Source organism: Vipera ursinii, assembly GCF_947247035.1.
Source record: "Vipera ursinii genome assembly, chromosome: 6".
NCBI classification, from domain to species: domain Eukaryota; kingdom Metazoa; phylum Chordata; class Lepidosauria; order Squamata; family Viperidae; genus Vipera; species Vipera ursinii.
The window spans coordinates 42,934,798-42,954,220 of NC_139515.1; the positions used below are offsets into that span (position 1 = coordinate 42,934,798).

The 19,423-nt window shown below is 39.5% G+C and overlaps 1 protein-coding gene across 10 annotated transcripts in view; it reads right to left on the reverse strand.

Annotated features, from left to right (window-relative positions):
* The window catches only part of GRIP1 (glutamate receptor interacting protein 1), a 341,679-nt gene that overhangs the window by 49,417 nt on the left and 272,839 nt on the right, over positions 1-19,423 (reverse strand). For all 10 annotated transcript variants that reach the window (XM_083365574.1, XM_083365572.1, XM_083365568.1 and 7 more), the window contains one exon: positions 483-630. In XM_083365574.1, the coding sequence (XP_083221700.1) occupies positions 483-630 (148 nt within the window). The remainder of the gene's footprint in view (positions 1-482; positions 631-19,423) is intronic.

Here is a 19,423-nt window from a genome sequence, read left to right on the forward strand (position 1 = left end):
ATATATATATATATATATATATATATATATATATATATATATGTATATATATATATATATACACACACACACACACACACACACACACACACACACACACACACACACACATATATATATATATATATATATATATATATATATATATATATTCAAAGAGTATTTTCTAATTCACCAAAGAATTGCGCAGATTGAAAGGAGCACAAATCGAACTCAACTAAGTAGTTGGAAGAAGTTTTTTGAAGGAAATGTAGCATTAAAGTTTTAGCAGATATTTGGGAAGGAATGACTTTCCTGAGGGAAAGCAACTTTGGATCTGAGGTTTTGAGTTTACAAACATGACCTATCTACAATTTAGTTCTTTCTGATGTTTCTGCCATCCATATTCTTTGAGTATGTGAATTGCTCTTCTGAGTTCCAGGTTATGTTTCCATATGTTTGGTATGCAAATGAATCACATAACAGGGTGCACTACAACTCACCTATCTGCTATACTTGCAGATTTTATTTTATCTATAACAATAACTTGCTTGCTGCAACACATTGAGGTAGATAGTGCAACGCCCAGAGCAGACCCAGCGGTTTTGGTAACTTCGACAAGCAGTGGTCCAGAAGCTGTTGTTACTGAATCTGTAAAAGCAAATGGCAGTCCTTCATAATGGTATAGTTAATTCATTTTGAAGGCCTCCAATAAGTAATTTCCAAAATGGATTTTAAAACAACAGGTGTATTTCCTTCTAACCAAATAACAATTAATAAAACACTTTGGCTTGCTATTTTAAAAATGGCTTTTATATCAGAAACAAGATTTGTAACATTGGCTCTTCTAGGGTTTGTAATTGAAAATACAATGACAATTGCCTTGAATAAAGCTGTCTTGACATAATTCTACCACATCTTATTTAGCAGGTGGGCTTGCAGTTCTAAATCTGCAATGTAACAATCAATATATGTCTGCAATATTGCCTGTTTTAACCAGTGCCAATTGTTATCATATTATTAGTGCCAAGTATGCTAATTAGATTAGCATTAGCCCTCCCAAAATAGATATGCATACATGGTAACTACATTGAATCGATACCTCTGAAACTCAGAAAGTCATCTGTTTAATATTTTGCATCTATGAACTACTTCAAACAATGTATAACACTTGAATTAAAGATCAAAACTACATATTATATATAGCTTATGCATATAACTCTGGGAAAACAGAAATCATCCAACATGTGTTGTTTTACTGCAATTTTTACATATTTGCACTGATTACATAATATCCTGCTGAAACATCTTCCAGGAAGGACTGAAGAATATATATTACCCCAAACATCATCTTTCAGATTCCAACCATACTATCACCAAGTCAGTGACCAAATTCTGTGTGGTTGCAGTGAAAACAATGGCAAAAAATAATGCAAACATATCAATATGAACTCATTAATTTTATCTTTCTGATTTTTTTGGTTTAACATGCTGATCCATGATCGCCATAATAAAATATATTTGACTTGTTTTGATATACCATTTACATTTTTAGAAAATCGTGCTAAAACCTGATTATTTTGGGATCAGGCATCAGTTGCCAAATTGAAAACTGGACTTTCAACTCAAGCAGAAAATGTCTTAGAATATTCCTCTCCAAAAGTCACAAAACAGCATACAAAATATTACCTCTCTGTAATGCAGAACTTTGGCTGATTTTTTTCTACCTCTGATTTTATTTACCATCTAGCCATGAATGGACAAGTTCTGTGCAGCCAGAATCTTATTTATTTAAAAAGTCCTTTTGGAGGGGAAGGGAGATAGTCAAAGGAAACATGGCTATAATAAATTAAGTCACTAGAAAAAGTTGGCTACAATTTTTGGCCCCCAGTTTTTTTTTTTTAGAGAGTTGGATTTATGATCTTTGAGTTTGCTAGATGAAGTTTTACTATCTTGATATGGATTTTGGCATTTTTCTTATGATAAAAATGGTTTCTTCTAGATACTTCTAGATGAAAAAAATAGAGGCATAATTAAATTTTAGCTCAGCAGAATGTGCAAATTTTTCCACAGGAACAGAAACACAAATAAACCATAAATTGCTTCACATAATTTGTTATTTCCAGGGATTCCTAGAAATTTCAAAAATGTGTTTAGACTTTATACAGATACGTTTCTGATGTCTTTTAAAATGCAAGAAGTAAATGCAGACTACCGAAACATTAAGAAAAAACAGTTGTGGCAATAGATAATAAATAAATACAAAGCCAAGACAGATTAGTTTTTCATGTACAAGTAAAAACATTATTGTAAACATGAATAATAAATATATAAATTACTCATGCACAAAACATACTTAAATTATTAATATATTTACAGATTGACTAAAGCATTCATATATCATGTTGTGTATTGGTTATGTAATTGTATAATATATGCTGATGAACTATGGGCATGGAAAGTACTCATAGAATTTATTTTATTATTAAGTTTTCCTACTTCCACACACTACATCTCAATCAGCACACAAGACTTGATTAAAGCTTCCCAGAGACCCTGTAATTGCTTCCAGCTTGCTAATAACAACCTGGGTTTCTTAATCAAACAACAGGATACCTTTTCCCTTAAGCAACCTAATCATGACAAAGGAAACATACTTTCAGCATTCCACTCAAATAGGAATTAGAATGCAAATTTCATTTCTGTGAAACCAAAGAAAGTGATGGTCTCCTCCAACCCTTTGAAGAGTATTCTGGAAAGGCAGCTTATTTACTGATATAGAAAATGTGGGTAAACAAAATTATCTTGACAGATTCAAATCTCTGTTTCCAGATGAATGTGCTCCACAGAATTTATTACAGAACTTGGATGACAAGGAAAGTCCTGTTACAAAGTCCATTCTTCTCTGCCGCTATTGCCCAAGGCTACTAGAATTATGTTATCTATTGTTTTTGAAGATTGCATTTCTCTTACAAGTAAAAACACTGAACAAAACATCTACTTTACAGTGTAAGTGAGCAGCATTTCATGTTCATCTGTATAGAAATAAGAGTTATGTAGTGCTAGCTTGTCAGAGTTGGGCTGACAATTTGGAGAACTTAATGCAGGATCTTATAGCTTCTGCAATCACTGGTAATTTGTTGATAATATTCTATAGACATTCCTAAAAATATGAAACCATTTTCAGACTTTAAATATATAAGGATTACATTGCAGTGATTAAAACTGAAACTCAACACATTAGATCACTTAATGTATTATGTACACATATTTTCTACAACACTGCCTACAAAGTATCTCAGAAGCATGAAAACAAAATATAGTTATTCAGCAATTACTGTAGAAGGCACTTTGCAAAGGTAAACTTCCTAAACTTGCATTGCACGTTTAAATTGTTGTGCCAAACTCCCATATTCTCTGAAGTTAGAGTCCTCGATGAATTCAGCTGGGATAGGAGAAGTTAGTTTCTTCAGAAAAACTGCATAAGCATTTAAATATTATACAGTATACCCATGTTACCCTATTTCTTGTACATTGTTGATATTGACCACTTCTCGGGAGCTGATGCCTATGTATAGTATTTTTGTTCGCATTTGTTTTTGCCAATGTAACAGTGTACATACTTGGCAGAATTCATGTTTCTTTAATCAAAATAACCTTTTATGTATCTCAGATCTTGTGAGAAAATCAGAAACGCTACCTGTGAAGGTGAAATGTCAAAGCTATCACTGATTCCCTGTCAACAGTTTGCATTCTATCTATTTTACTTGGTTAATTAAATGTGAAACCTAATGCCTCAAGTACCTTAAAAAGAGTTATATATTAGGGAGTGTGATGGCTCAGTGGTTAAACACACTGAACTTGTCAGCAGGAAAGCTGACAGCCTGGGTTCAAGACCTGAGTGCCACGCAATGGGATGAGCTCCCATTACCTGTCCCAGCTCCTGCCCACCTAGCAGTTTGAAAGCATGCAAATGCAAGTAGATAAATAGATACCACTTTGGTGGGAAGGTAACAGTATTCCATGTGCCTCGGCATATAACCATGCTGGCCACATGACCACGGAAATGTCTTCAGACCACGCTGGCTCCGTCAGCTAAGAAATGGAGATGAGCACTGCCCTTTAGAGTTGGACATGACTCTAAGTAGAATACGTGCAAGAAATAAATATTTCAAAGTTAGATTTGTTCTTTCAAGTTCTTGGTTGTAAAAGTCAGAATATAAGCTACACAATAAAAGCTCAGTTACTTGTATCTAGAGGTGGCTTCCATTATAATCAAAAAAATCAGCCCTTCAGGAATACCAAAAATTTTCTTATAAGGTAGAATGACAGATTCTTGAAAGTCTCCCTCTGCCCTAATGTATACCAAGCAATACCAAGCAGGATTATTCTGAGGTTCTTTCTTACACTTTCCTCTTTTAGCAGACTGTCAAATCTTTTCTGAAAGTTCCTTCTGAATGTTTTGCTCATTTTTTCCTTATTCCCAATGCCTAATCTGTCTTTTTTCACAATACAGGCGAGTGCTTACTTGATAACTGGCAGGCAGGCAGGCAGGAAGTTTTCTGATGCTCCCTGCTAGTGTCTTACAAGGAAATTCAATGAGGAAGCCAGTAGGAAGTCAGAAATCGTTCCCACTCCCATTGCTTTTTTATCCACCTGTGGCCATTCTTTTTTTCCTTAGGTAAGGAAATATCTCTAAAATGATGAACCAACAGGGCATGGGTTGTCTAGTATAGTTAGTAAACAAATAATTAAAAAAATAATGTAGTTTGTTGTGAACAAAATTAGCCTAACATATAATTAAAAAAACAGGAATGAATATGCTCTACTTTGAAAAGTAAATGTAAAATTTAGACTTTCTGAAAATGCTTTACAGAAATCAGAATTTTCACTGCAATTTCTGGGGAACAAATAGTATAGCTGAAAGGGACAAGGAAATTAATGGCTCTTGGTTAAAATATAGTGGGAATGTCAGATTTTATGTCTGCTGGCCTTGAAAGCTCACCTTAAAGTGCATACCACTATAAAAAATAGAAAGAGCTCATAAAATAATTTCAATTGGTAGAATTGCAATTTTTGGAACAATTGTTTATTATTTAAAATGAATACCTACAACTAGAGGTAGAAGGAAAGGGACAAAATAAATATATAGAAATCTCTTCAAGGAAAGTAATCCAAAGAAAGAAATTCTAGCTATGATTATATGCCCTACCTTTCTATTCTGACTGTTAAACTAAATTGCTCTGAGTTGTAAGAGACAATAATTATTCTAGATGTGAAAGCCAATAATTAAAAAATTAGCTTTCTCCATAACCTACCCTAAGTTGTTGCCTGCAGTTTTGCTTGGGAACTGTTGTGCTTCCTATGAATGGAAGGAAACAGAGTCTAATTATGTGCTGTAGTCATGTTTCCAATTCTCTTCCTTCTCTTAACTTCATCAATAAGGGTAGCTGAATTAGTATGTAAAGACAAAAGACTTTAGCTCTATTTCCACCTTATTTCCCTGTTATTTTCTTCCTTTTCCCCATCCCTAATGTTTCTGACTTAGTGTCTTTCCTAGCCTGACAGTAATGAAGGGAGGATCATTCAAAGTTTCATTGAATCCTGACTGCAAAACTTACTGTACGTGTAGAAGAAAAACAGGCTGATATAGTACTATTTGCTGCTTTCATACAAGTTAATCAAAGCACTAACTGCATCAAGCAGGAGGTAAATTTTTTTGGGTGTATGCAAATTATTTAATAGCAGGTAATTAGCCCATTACATTTACATTTAAATTTCAATTCTCGTAAGCACTGTCCAGTAAAGCAGACATGTCAAACACAAGGCCCGGGGGCCGGATGCGGCCCGTGAAGTGATTTCATGCGGCCCGCGAAGCCATCCTGGAAACAGTGAGGGAATGGCCCCCGCTGTCTTGGCCCTGGCCCAGAGACCCTCTTTCTGCCACAGACCCTCAGAGCTGTCCCACTCCTGCCCAGGCCCCGATAGGTACCCCTGATGCGAATGATGTAGAGCTGGCAACGCCCACCCAGTAGGCCATAGGCACTCTAGCCACACCCACCCAGTAGGCCACGCCCACCCAGGCCATACCCACCTGGCCCCCTGAGGGCAACCACAATGCTGATGCGGTCCTCAATGAAATTGAGTTTGACACCCCTGTTCTAAAGGGACATGTGTTTTCCATCCCTTGACAAGCTTCTTTGATTTTGTTTTGAGACGCCATGAAAATGATCAAATGAAATTTAAACTACGATCCTAAATATACACATTAGTGTTGAGGCCTATTGACTAAGACATATACCACAGGCCCTATACAATATTGTAAAAACACTCCACAATTTGTGAGCAATTATCTAGTAGATCCAGGTAAAAAAAAAACTTCATTTGAATTATATCAACATTTAAATAAATATAGTTAGGTAAACTATACCTATCTCTGGAATCATTGTATTTCTGTTAGGTTAAATATAGAACAAATATATGATCGAAAGTCGATAATTCCATTACTGCATAAAATAAAGATTCCAGATACTTTAATTAGTGTGAATTTGCATATACAGATTCATATTATTCAAATTGCTACAGTAGTATGTTAGTACTCAACTGCTTCGACTGGAATTTGGTACTCGGTGCATTTTAACGTGAAAATGTTATCCCAGTACTTCTTGTTTGGCAATTGATGTGCTGCGATAGGAAGAGTAGGATGGCAATGGAAAACAGATAGGAAGTCAGCCATATCAGGAAGGTTGCTGCCAAAGGAAGCAGGGAAGGCCACAGAAGGCAGACAGTAAGTCCCTGACTTAGGAAATGGGACCAGACAGCAAGTTCTTCCTGGCCAAAAAAACCCGGTCATATAATGTAGTAAGTCGCATGGTTTGTTTGGTACTCATTGTTAACGACAAGTACCAAGATACCATTGTACTTATTATTAATTTAAGAAAGCAAATTCTCTGGTTCCAAATTACATACTGGTTTTCAATAGTTCTTTCTATAGAAATAAAGACAGGTTAGTGCCACTGTGTAGTCTGTTTGCTGATGAGCTACCAACCATATATATGGGGAACCCCTTTTTCTACCCAGATATTTTCCTCCCAATTCAATGGCAGGAGAAAAGTACATTAATGTAGCTCAGTAGTCTCAAAACCTGGAACTTTTCTATTATTATAATATTTTCTATTTATATATAATTATAATTCGATCAATATTCCTAGCAGTGAACATAATCATTTAAAACATCCACAGTATAGACAAAAAATATTTATGGAATTTTTAAAAGATATAAATAATGCAACAAATAGGATATATCTCACTTCCATCAATCATTATCAATCAATTCAATTGACATTTTCTCAGTTAGAAATGATCTCCAAAAAGTTTTGTTTTAAATAATTACTTAAATAAAACCAGAGCAGGGAGAAGTCTAGTATCAATTAGTAGGCTATTACCAAGCAGACAAGTCAAGGATAGTAGCAGGAGAAGTGAATTGCTCCTGTCCAGTTCCTTCTTTCCATTCCCAAATCACCAACTGTGCAACCAATCCCACTTAAATCTGATGCCCAGGCCTGAATCTTGACCAAAAAGAGTTCTAATAATCTGTTTCTTTTAAGAAAGGAAGGTTGGAGATGAAGAAGTAGTTGTCCAAACAAACTGAGCTTTATAGTCTTAACTGAAAGACTATTGCTGACAAGCCTCCATCTAGAAGTAAGCTATTAATATATCTGAGATCCAGTTGAGACAATACCACATAGCCTCTTAAAGAAGTCCGGAGGGACATTCCCACATATAGCAGAGGCTATTCTAGAGAGCACCCTTCCTATTTCACAGATTAGTAAAAGTCCTAGATATCATGGCTAGACTCCATACATGATGAGTCAAGGCTGAAAAAATTAAATATGACAGACACATTTTCACTTTGGATGAAAACTTTACAATGTTTCCCAAGCAGGCAGTAGTAATTAAGTATTTCAAAGTAATAAAGAATGTCTCCATGAGACACATAGTTTACAGCTCTAGAAGTACAGTAATTGGAACAATTAAATTTAACATTACAGCTATTCACACTTCTGAAAGATACTGAAAGGTCTGGCATAAAAATGAATTAAAACATTTCTACAGACTTTGAATTGCTAAGGCTAACAGTAAAAGAAGCTTTATTTAAACCAGAGATCTCAGACTTATGGCTGTGGAATATACCAGCAATATTTCAGGTTATTTATTTATATCTGTCTTTATTATTTTTACAAATAACTCAAGGCAGCAAACCTATCCAAACATATCTTCCTCCTTCTATTTTACCCACAACAACAACCCTATGAGGTGAGTTGGGCTGAGAGAGAGAGGTCCCAAGGTCATCCACCTAACTTTCATTGCTAAAGTGGGACTAGAACTCACGGTCTCCTAGTTTCTAGCCTGGCTCCTGCTAGACCAAACTGGCTCAGTTTATTTACATTTTGTATAGTTTATGCCTCACTCTCTCACACAGCAGGAGCATGGTAGCTGAAAACAGGAGAGCAGCTTGCTGAATTTTACCAGATTCCATGCCTCCTTTCTTAGGTTAGATAGCACAATTCTGTACCCAGAAGAAGGACAGCTGCACTCCTACCCCTCATGAAGATGCCATCTCCGTTTGAATTAAGGATGGGCCCTATTCCCACTGGGATCTCTATAGATCAGTGATGGCAAACCTTTTAGAGACCGAGTGCCCAAACCGCAACCCCAAACCCACTTATTTATCACAAAGTGCCAGGGCCGTATCAGCATTGTGGTGCCCTCAGGGGGGGCATGGGGCGTGGCCCACTGGATGGGCATGGCCCACGGGGAGGGTGTGGCTGCAGTAGTCAGGGCAGACTGGGTAGGCGTGGTCAGAGTGGGCATGGCTACCTCAATGTTGCTTGTGGGGGGAACGCCCATGGGGCTGGGCTGGGTTGGGGGAAATCCAGGGGGTCTATGGCAGGTGGGGTGATGGGCAGGAGCTCATCCTTTGGGGTCAGGCAGGGGTCAGGGCAGGGGTGCCATTGTTGCGGAGCAAGGCAAGGTGAAGCAGGGCTGGGGCAGTAGCTGTGTGACACCATCAGTCCCTGCACACAGAGGTCAGCAAGGGCATGGGGGCCAACGGTGTCTGTCAGCAGCCACAGCCTGCTGGCTGTCCTGCATCATGGCAGCCCCATTGATGGCCCCAGGATGGCCCCGGGATGGCTGGAAAGGAGCCCTCACCTGGTGTGGGCCCTGTCTAGATGTAGCTCTGACGGGGGCAGCTGCTGCTGCTCCTCCTGCTGCTCTGAGCCCATTGACCGGCCAACCACACAGGGCAGTAGGAGGTGGCGGCGGTGATCCCTACATCGCCAAGCGTGGCTGGCAGCAGATCTGAAAGCGAAGCTGTGCCACCCATGCTTGGGCTGGTGGAGGCAGTGGTGGGGGAAGGTGAGCTGTGGCACACACACACCCCTCCCCACTTCCACCCCACATTGTCCTGCATGCACAGCCTGGAGGCACATGGAGGACAATGTGGGGGAGCAGCAGCAAAGGGTGGGTGCATGCCAGATCCTGCCTTCCCCCACCACTGCTGTCCTTACCAGCGTGAGGATAGGTGGCACAGCTTTGCTTCTGGATCTGCTGCCTGACCCCATTGGCCCCCCCACACAGAGGCCAGCAAGCGCATGGGGGCTGACGGTGTCTGTCAGTAGCCACAGCATGCTGGCTGTTCTGCATAATGGTGAACTGGCCATGAAGCCCCATCAGTGCAGGCGGAGACAGCCCTGGGATGGCTGGAAGGAAGCGCTTGCCCGGCCTGGGCCCATCCACTCGACGGCTCTGATGGGGGTAGCTTCTGCTGCTGCTCCAACTGGTCAACCATGCAAGCAAGCAGGAGGTGGTGGAGGTGAGGGGCAGCTGGGGGTCTGGAGCTGCCTTGGCTGGTCACTGGCAGCCCGATGAGGCAGTGGATGTCATGCACCAGCTGCTGCTCCTTCTTCCTTGCATGTGTTATGTTCCAACCTATGACCGGCCCTGTTTGTGTGTCAGGGACAACCCCTTTTTCCTTTTTACTGTCAATAGGCTGGAAAAGCCCAACCCAAATTTATTTACAGTTCAAACAAAAAAGCAACAGAATATTTCCTTCAATAAATGAATCAAAATATCAAACAAGAGTCAACAAACAAGAGTTAAACAGAAGTATCAAGAACAGCCCCTTCATGGATTACTGCCTTGTCGTGGCAAAGGGGCTTGCATAATGCAATGAAGCTATGAGCTATGCCATGCAGGGCCACCCGAGACAGACAGGTCATAGCAGAGAGTTCTGACAAAATGTGATCCATTCCAGTATCTTTGCCATGAAAACCGTATGGACAGTACCAAAAGGCAAAATGATATGACGTTGGAAGATGAGCCCCTCAGGTCAGAAGGTGTCCAATATGCTACTGGGGAAGAGCAGAGGGCTAGTACTAGTAGCGCCAGAAAGAATGAAGCGACTGGACCAAAGCCAAAAGGACGCTCAGCTGTGAATGCATCTGGTGGTCAAAGGGAAGTCCAATGCTGTAAAGATTTATTCTCCATAGGAACCTGGAATGTAAGATCCATGAATCAAGGAAAGCTGGACATGGTCAAACAAGAGATGACAAGACTGAACATTGACATCTTAGGAATCAGCGAACTAAAATGGACAGGAATGGGTGAATTTAATTCAGACAACCATCAGGTATACTACTGTGGGCAAGAATCCTTCAGAAGAAATGCAGTAGCCTTCCTAGTCAATAAAAGAATGGGAAAAGCAACACTGTGATACAATCCCCAAAATGACAGAATGATCTCAGTTCGAATCCAATGCAAACCATTCAATATCACAGTAGTCCAAGTCTATGCTCCAACCACAGGTGCTGAAGAGGATGAAATTGACCGGTTCTATGAAGCTCTGCAGCACCTTATAGAACTAACACCAAAAAATGAGAAGAGCCTAATGCTGGGAAAGATCGAAGGCAATAGAAGAAGGGGACGACAGAGAATGAGGTGGCTGGATGGAGTCACTGAAGCAGTAGGCATGAGCTTAAATGGACTCCAGAACATGGTAGAGGGCAAGAAGGCCTGGAGGAACGTTGTCCATGGGGTCGCGATGGGTTGGACACAACTTTGCAGCTAACAACAACAAAAACAACAAATCAAGAACAGACCAGGATTCCCTTAGAATGTCTCCAAATGGTTGCCTTTAGCAACCAGCCCCACCCACACCTTTCCCTTTTATTATCAGTCCCAAGGCATGGCTTCTCACTGCCTTCTCCTTTCACTGAGTTGTCTCATTGATTTTTTCTGCTCTGTTCTGCTGGATTGCCTTCTGCTTTTAGCATCTCTGAACAGATTCAGCTGTGACTCTTCTGAGTCCGACACCTCGTACTCACACAGCTGAGCGTCATGAGGAACATGACTGGAGGGGCCAGGCTGAGAGTCCTGCAGTGCATCAGAGCCTCCCTCTGACACCAAAGGCTCTCCAAACCCCTCCTCCTCCTCCCCAGATTCATCGGACTCAGCTGCTGGGAGCATAGGCTGACACTGAATCACAACAGCATGGTTGCCCAGTCAGAACAGCAGCAGAAGCCGCCCCTGTCATAGGCGTCGAGTGGATGGCTGGGCTCCCTTCTGGCCATCCTGGGGCCGTCTCCGCCCACACTGATGGGGCTCCTGCTATAGGCATTTCTTCTGGAAATGCCAATAAATTAATTCTGAGACCGTGTGAAGATTTTCAATTCAACTTGTTCTTCAGTCCAGCAACTTCTCTGTTTTCTCCTATTCCGCTCTAGTTCTAAAAAAAAATAATAATACAAATTTTCCTTTCTGGGCAGGTTACTGGGATTTCTTACTGCCAAAGTACAGATAGTGTGCCCCTGCACACAGAGGCCAGTGAGCAAATGGGGACCAACAGTGTCCATCAGCAGCCACAGCATGCTGGCTGTCCTGTATAATGGTGAACTGGCCAAGGAGGCCCATAGGCGTGAGTGGAGACGGCCCTAGGACAGCCGGAAGGGAGCCAGTTTGCCATTATGCAGGACAGCCAGCATGCTGTGGCTGCTGACGGACACAGTCAGCCCCAATGTGCTCGCTGGCCTCTGTGTGGGGGGGCTGATGGTGTCAGGCAGAAGATCCAGAAGCAAAGCTGTGCCACCCATCCTCATGCTGGTGGGGACAGCGGTGGCGGGGGAAGGCGGGATCTGGCATGCACCTACCCTTTGCCGCTGCTACCCCACATTGTCCCGCGTGCACCTCTGGGCCATGTGTGCACAATGATGTGGGGTGGCAGTGGGGAGAGGTGTGTGTGTGCTACAGCTCACCTTCCCTCACTGCTGCCTCCACCAGTGCGAGGATGGGCAGCATAGCTTTGCTTCCAGATCTGCTGCCAGCTGGGCTTGGCAATGCAGGGATCACCGCCTCCTACTTCCTTGTGTGGTTGGCCAGTGAAGTGGCTCAGAGCAGCAGCAGGAGCAGCCCCTGCCTCTGTCAGAGCCACCATGTAGACAGGGCCACACCAGGTGAGGGCTCCTTTCTGGCCATCCTGGGGCCGTCTCTGCCCACACTGATGGGGCTGCACTGCAGAGAGGAGATGGCAGCTCTGATTCCCCCCTGCTGGCCACCCCCCAAGCTCCCTGCCCGATGCCCCTTCTATGCAATCATACATGACCGCAGTGTAGATGAGAGGCTCGGCTGGCAGGGGGGTGGCTTTTCTCTGTGGATGTGTCCCTGCCCTCCCACCCACCCACCAGCCAGACCCCCTCACCTTCCCCTAGCCAGGACCTGATGCTAAAGAACAGGAGGTAATTGATTCAAAGAAAATCAAAGAAAAATGGAAGGAGCACACTGAAATTCTATACATTACAGATCTCAGCATACAAGACACTTTAGAAGATATTCCTTATTTACAAGAACCTCTACTATTACAGGATGAAGTTAGATCATTACCAAGTCAGATGGTTACAGGAATTAATGGAGTATCTACAAAAATATGGCAAGCAATACAAAAAGAATCAGTAAAGATTCCAACCAAACTATGCCAGCAAAAGTGACATTGTGGCTAACAGATTGTAAGAAGTCAGCCTACATACCAATAGCACAGAAAGCAGTATGCAAACTATTACATAAAATCTTTAATTTCATTTTATTAGGAAAATTATGCTTAGGAACATCCAATGCAAATTAAATCCCTGTATGGAAATAGCAATGCCAGATGTCCAAATTGGTTTTAGAAAAAGCTAAGGAACAATAGACTTTATTGCTGATTTGTGTTGGATAATAAAGAAATCAAAAAATAATGTGTTTTTCATTGACTATAAAAGGCTTTTCACCATATTGATCTTATAAAGCAGTGAAATATTAAGAAAATGGAAATCCCAGCAATATGTTACAGTCCTCATATGAAATTTATACATGGACAGAAAACTACAACATGGCAAAATAGACTGGATCTATCAACAATTTAAAAATCAAAATAAAATAAATATGAAATTTGTCATCAACAAGATAACATTATGTTTATATTAAATATAGTACGCTTTACAAATATTCAGTAGACCACGTCTACTAAGTACTTTAAAGGTCCATAGCTGATTCAGGTCACTATAAAAAATTATTGCAACAAATCAACAGATCTGATGCTCTATTCTTGCCTTTTCAATCATATATTATTGTTATTGTTGTTTTATTATATTGATATTTTATTATTTTTATTGTAGGTTGCTCAGAGTCATAATCTGTGGCATTTATAAATATAATAAATGAATACATAATGAATCTCTACGCACCTGAAAAACATTACAAATCTTTGTTGTTAGTTGTGAAGTCACGTTCGACCCATCATGACCCCATGGACAATGTTCTTCCTGTCCTTCCTGTCCTCTACCATCTTCTGGAGTCCATTTAAGCTCAAGCCTACTGCTTCAGTGCCTCCATCCAGCCACCTCATTCTCTGTCGTCCCCTTCTTCTATTGCCCTCAATCTTTCCCAGCATTAGGCTCTTCTCCAGTGAGTCCTTCCTTCTCACTAGGTGGCCAAAGCATTTGAGTTTCAACTTCAGGATCTGGCCTTCTAAAGAGCAGTCAGGGTTGATTTCCTCTAGGACTGACCAGTTTGATTGCCTTGCAGTCCAAGGGACTCACAGGAGTCTTCTCCAGCACCATAGTTCAAAGGCCTCAATTTTTTGGCACTCAGCCTTTCTTATGCTCCATCTTTCACAGCCATACATTGCAACTGGGAAAACCATGGCTTTGACTATACGCACTTTTGTTGGCAGGGTGATGTCTCTGCTTTTTAGTATGCTGTCTAGATTTGCCATAGCTTTCCTCCCCAGGAGCAAGCATCTTTTAATTTCTTGGCTGCAGTCCCCATCAGTGGTGATCTTGGAGCCCAGGAAAATAAAATCTGTCAGCACCTACATTTCTTCCCCATCTATTTGCCAGGAATTGAGAGGGCCAGATGCCATGATCTTGGTTTTCTTAATGTTGAGTTTCAAGCCAACTTTTGTACTCTCCTTCTTCAGCCACATCAAGAGGCTCTTTAGTTCCTCTTCACTTTCTGCCATTAGAGTGGTATCATCTGCATATCTTAGGTTGTTGATATTTCTCCCAGCAATCTTAATTCCAACATTTGATTCATCTAGCCCTGCCTTTCTCATGATATGCTCTGCATATAAGTTAAATAGGCAGGGTGACAGTTTACAGCCTTGCCGGACTCTTTTCCCAATTTTAAACCAATCAATGGTTTCGTGTCCAGTTCTCAGTGTTGCTTCTTGACCCGCATATAGGTTTCTCAAGAGACAAATAAGATGGTCTGGTACTCCCATCTCTTTAAGAACGTGCCACAAGTTGTTGCGATCCACACAATCAAATGCTTTAGCATAGTCAATGAAGCAGAAGTAGATGTTTTTCTGGAACTCCCTAGCTTTCTCCATGATCCAGTGTATGTCGGCAATTTGATCTCTAGTTCCTCTGCCTCTTCGAAATCCTCCTGTACTTCTGGTAGTTCTCGATCCACATACTGCTGGAGTCTAGCTTGTAGGATTTTAAGCATAACTTAACTAGCATGTGAAATGAGTGCAATGGTGCGATAGTTTGAACATCCTTTGGCACTGCCTTTCTTTGGAATTGGAATGTAAACTGACCTTTTCCAATCCTGTGGCCACTGTTGAGTTTTCCAAATTTGCTGGCAAATTGAGTGTAGCACTTTTACTGCATCGTCATTAAGATTTTGAATAGCTCAGCTGGAATACTGTCACCTCCACTAGCTTTGCTGTTGCTCAGATTTCCTAAAGCCCATTTCATTTCACATTCTAGGATGTCTAGCTCGAGGTCTGTGACCATCTCATCGTGGTTATCAGGGACGTTAAGATCACTCTTGTATAGTTCTTCTGTGTAATTTTGCCACCTCTTCTTAATCTCTTCTGTCCCTGTTAGGTCCCTGCCATTTTGGTCCTTTATCATGCCCATTTTTTCATGAAATGTTCTCTTCATCTCTCCAATATTCTTGAAAAGATCTCTGGTCCTCCCTATTCTATTGTTTTCTTCTATTTCTTTGCACTGTTCATTTAAGAAGGCATTCTTATCTCTTCTAGCTATTCTCTGGAATTCTGCATTCAATTGGGCGTATCTTTCTTTTTCTCCCTTGACTTTCGCATCCCTCCTTTCCACAGCTATTTGTAAAGCTTCCTCAGATAGCCATTTTGCTTTCTTACTTTTTTTTTCTTTGGGATGGTTTTAGTTGCTACCTCTTGTACAATTTTGCAAACCTCCACCCATAATTCTTCAGGCACTCTGTCTATCGGATCTAATTCCTTAAATCTACAGTATTTGTCACCTCTTCTGTGTATTCATCAGGGATATGATTTAGTTCATATCTAGTGCTTTTCCCTACTTTCTTCAATTTAAGGCTAAATTTTGCAATGAGAAGCTCATGATGTGAGCCACAGTCAGCTCCTCGTCTTGTTTTTATGGACTGTATAGAGCTTCTCCATCTTTGGCTGCAGAGCACATAGTCAATCTGATTTCTGTGTTGGCCATCTGGTGATGTCCACTTGTAGAGCCATGTCTTGGGTTGTTGGAAAAGAGTGTTTGCTATGACCAATGTATTCTCTTGACAAAATTTCTTCTGAAGGATGCTTGTCCACAGTAGTATACCTGATGGTCATCTGAATTAAATTCACCCATTCCTGTTCATTTTAGTTTGCTGATTCCTAAGATGTTGATGTTCAGTCTTGTCATCTCTTGTCTGACCACGTCCAGCTTTCCTTGATTCATGGATCTTACATTCCAGGTTCCTATGGAGAATAAATCTTTACAGCATTGGACTTTCCTTTGATCACCAGATGCATTCACAGCCGAGCGTCCTTTTGGCTTTGGCGCAGTCACTTCATTCTTTCTGGTGCTACTAGTACTAGCCCTCTGCTCTTCCCAGTAGCATATTGGACACCTTCTGACCTGAGGGGCTCATCTTCCAGCGTCATATCTTTTTGCCTTTTGGTACTGCCCATGTGGTTTTCATGGGAAAGATACTGGAGTGGGTTGCCATTTCCTTTTCCAGTGGATCACATTTTTTCAGAACTCTCTGCTATGACCTGTCCATCCTGGGTGGCCCTGCATGGCATAGGTCATAGCTTCATTGAGTTATGCAAGTCCCTTCACCGCGACAAGGCAGTAATCCATAAAGGGGATTGCAAATCTACTAGGGCATAATTCAGGCAATCAATGATTGTTCAGTAAGAATGGATATGAACTAATATTCTGCAGACAGAAACAGCCTACTTGCTTCTCCCTTCATTACCCTTATCAAATCTGGTAGTCTTTAATTCATCAAAAGATAGCAAATGTTGGATAGTAGCTTCTAAACCAGACAAGAAATAGAAGCATAATCTGTTTTAAAAGCCAAGTGTGCACCAGAGTTGATAATTACAGTTTTCTCTCTCTCTCTGTGTGAGACAGACAAGATAGTTTTGGTTCCTAGGAGGCTTCATGGGTTATCAAAGATGAAGAAAAGAGAAGTTCTTCATGCAAAGGTAAATCAAGGATATATAGTTTTATTAAACTGAGATTATGGTCATGAAATCTGCCATGACATTTCATCCGAGAAAACTAAGGCCCTGGACTTTCACTACTTGGAGAATTAAAAAATATTTGAACATAAAGGTTTAACATGAACAGTTTTCAGAACAATATGAACTTTTCTTCTCTCTTGTTAATTCAGATAATGAAACTTTATCAGTATTTGTTTGGTAATAATTAAACTTCACTTTAACTACACCCATAGAGTTGCTGATGTTTATGCAACTGATTTTAATGAGGCCATTGTTTCCAAAATGCTAGAAAGAAATGTCATTTGGATCTGTTAGAGCCATTTCAAAGTTGTAGTATACAAACCAAATTCTTTTTATATTTCTTTGGGGAGGATCTGAAAGATAAAGTTTACCAATAAATGAATTATGAGCATTACCTTTTCTTTTTTATTGCTTTCTGTTTGGAGATAATAAGAATGACATATGAAAATAATATATCACATGGAGCTTCAAAGCATAATCATTGAACCACAGATTTTTTAGTTAGTTCATTAAACCAGGATGGAGGGGGATGTCAAAATGATGGGTTTGATTCAATAACTGAACCTCCTTTCCTTTTCCAAGTGCATTGCACACATCACACACACACACACACACAAAATGGGGTGGGGTTTTGATCTCTAGTCCCCTTTACTATTTTGATGCTGGTTACTCCCTTTAAGATGCCCTTGACTGAAACCAATAAAATGCAACATACAGAATAATATTGGAATGCAGCAGTGAATAAGTTCTTTTTATCATTTAGCTTACAAAATTTAATCCAGCTGTATTTCAAAATATTCCAATATTTAATCCACACTCATAATTAAGTGTATAGAACTAGTCATTGATCAATATTCTTAGTATGAAGATTTTAAAAGTATAGGTCTTGTACAATTATTTTTCATGGGTGTGTGTGTGAATTCTCCTATTTAAAATTTTATCTAGTAAAAGCAAAATTCCTGTCTAGAATAATCAGCTTCAATTAAATGTATCACAGATAAAAAAAACATCCCATAGTGATCTCAGTTATCTCACAAAACCAATTGACCTATCTCATGTATTTCCTCTTCCTAAAGAGAATTCTTACCCATATATTTTTTATTGAAATACAAAAATACAAGGATATAAAATTAATACAAACCAAGGATCATATAAAAAAGAGGGAAAAATAAAAAGAAAAAATGGAGGGGGGAAAAGGAAAATATATATAAAAAGGAAACAGAAAAGAAAAAAATATAGAAAGAAATGACTCCCCCCCTTCATCAAGACAAGAACAAACATTTTCAATAAATACCTTCTCTAATAGTTCAACCAAAAATCTCTTCATCCCATATCACATCTTTTATTTATTGGCAAGTAATTAACCCTCATTTTTCAATCATAATCAGCAAAAGTTCATTAAGAATTACCAGAAATCCAAACACTCAAACACACACACACACAGAGAGACACACACACAAACTTTAAACAAGTAAATCTATTTCATATTTCTTTCTTTTCCTTTATAATACCATAACCTGTCATTTTCTCTAAAAATACAAGGAAAAATATCTTCTTCTCATATCTTATCTCATCTATAAACAAAGCTTTAAAGCCTCAGCATTCAGGCTACTCAAGAAAAACCTATTAAAAGCTGTTAGAAAAGAGGATCATGCACAATTTAATCTTGATCAAATAATCCCACTTTATAAGTTTTAGTTTTAAATATCTTGGTTAATCCTTTTAAGTAATGTCTGAAAATGTTATTTCTTCTTTCTTTTCTGTTTTTTCAGGTATTGTTTTATAAGTATAATATATCCCTTTTGTAAATCCAAAGTAAGAAACTTGTTTAGGTCACTTTTCTGAGTTGAAATCCCCATATCTAAATATTCTTAAGATTTATTATTTGTGTGATTCTTTTAATTATTAAAACCTAAGGCACTTTCATTTGTAGATCCTGTATAATATCTTTGTCAATATTGTTCTTGTATCCTGTCAATTTTAAATTCATATTCAAACAGCCTGATTTTCATTTATATCTTCTTTGACCTCTTCTTTTAAGCCCATTTTTATTGTATCAGCCTAAATAGTAAGTTCTGGGGACATTGTTGCCAAATATCCTTAAATTCCTCCAGAGTTTACCAAATTGTAAACAAATTAAAAAACTATTCTTAAAACTTTTTTAAAATTAGTTCTTGCCCTTTAGTTCGTTTGAAAACTTTCAAAAATCTGTATTCTAATCAACCTTTTGCTGCTTATTTCCAAGTTAAAAAAGGGGTTTTTTTTAAAGTTACATAAATCTTTAGTTGCAGATTGTAGGAAAATGTCTAGTGTAATTAGACTTGTCTTTCTGGAGATTCTTAATATCCAGAAAGCAATTTACAACCCATTTCCAATAAAAGTGAT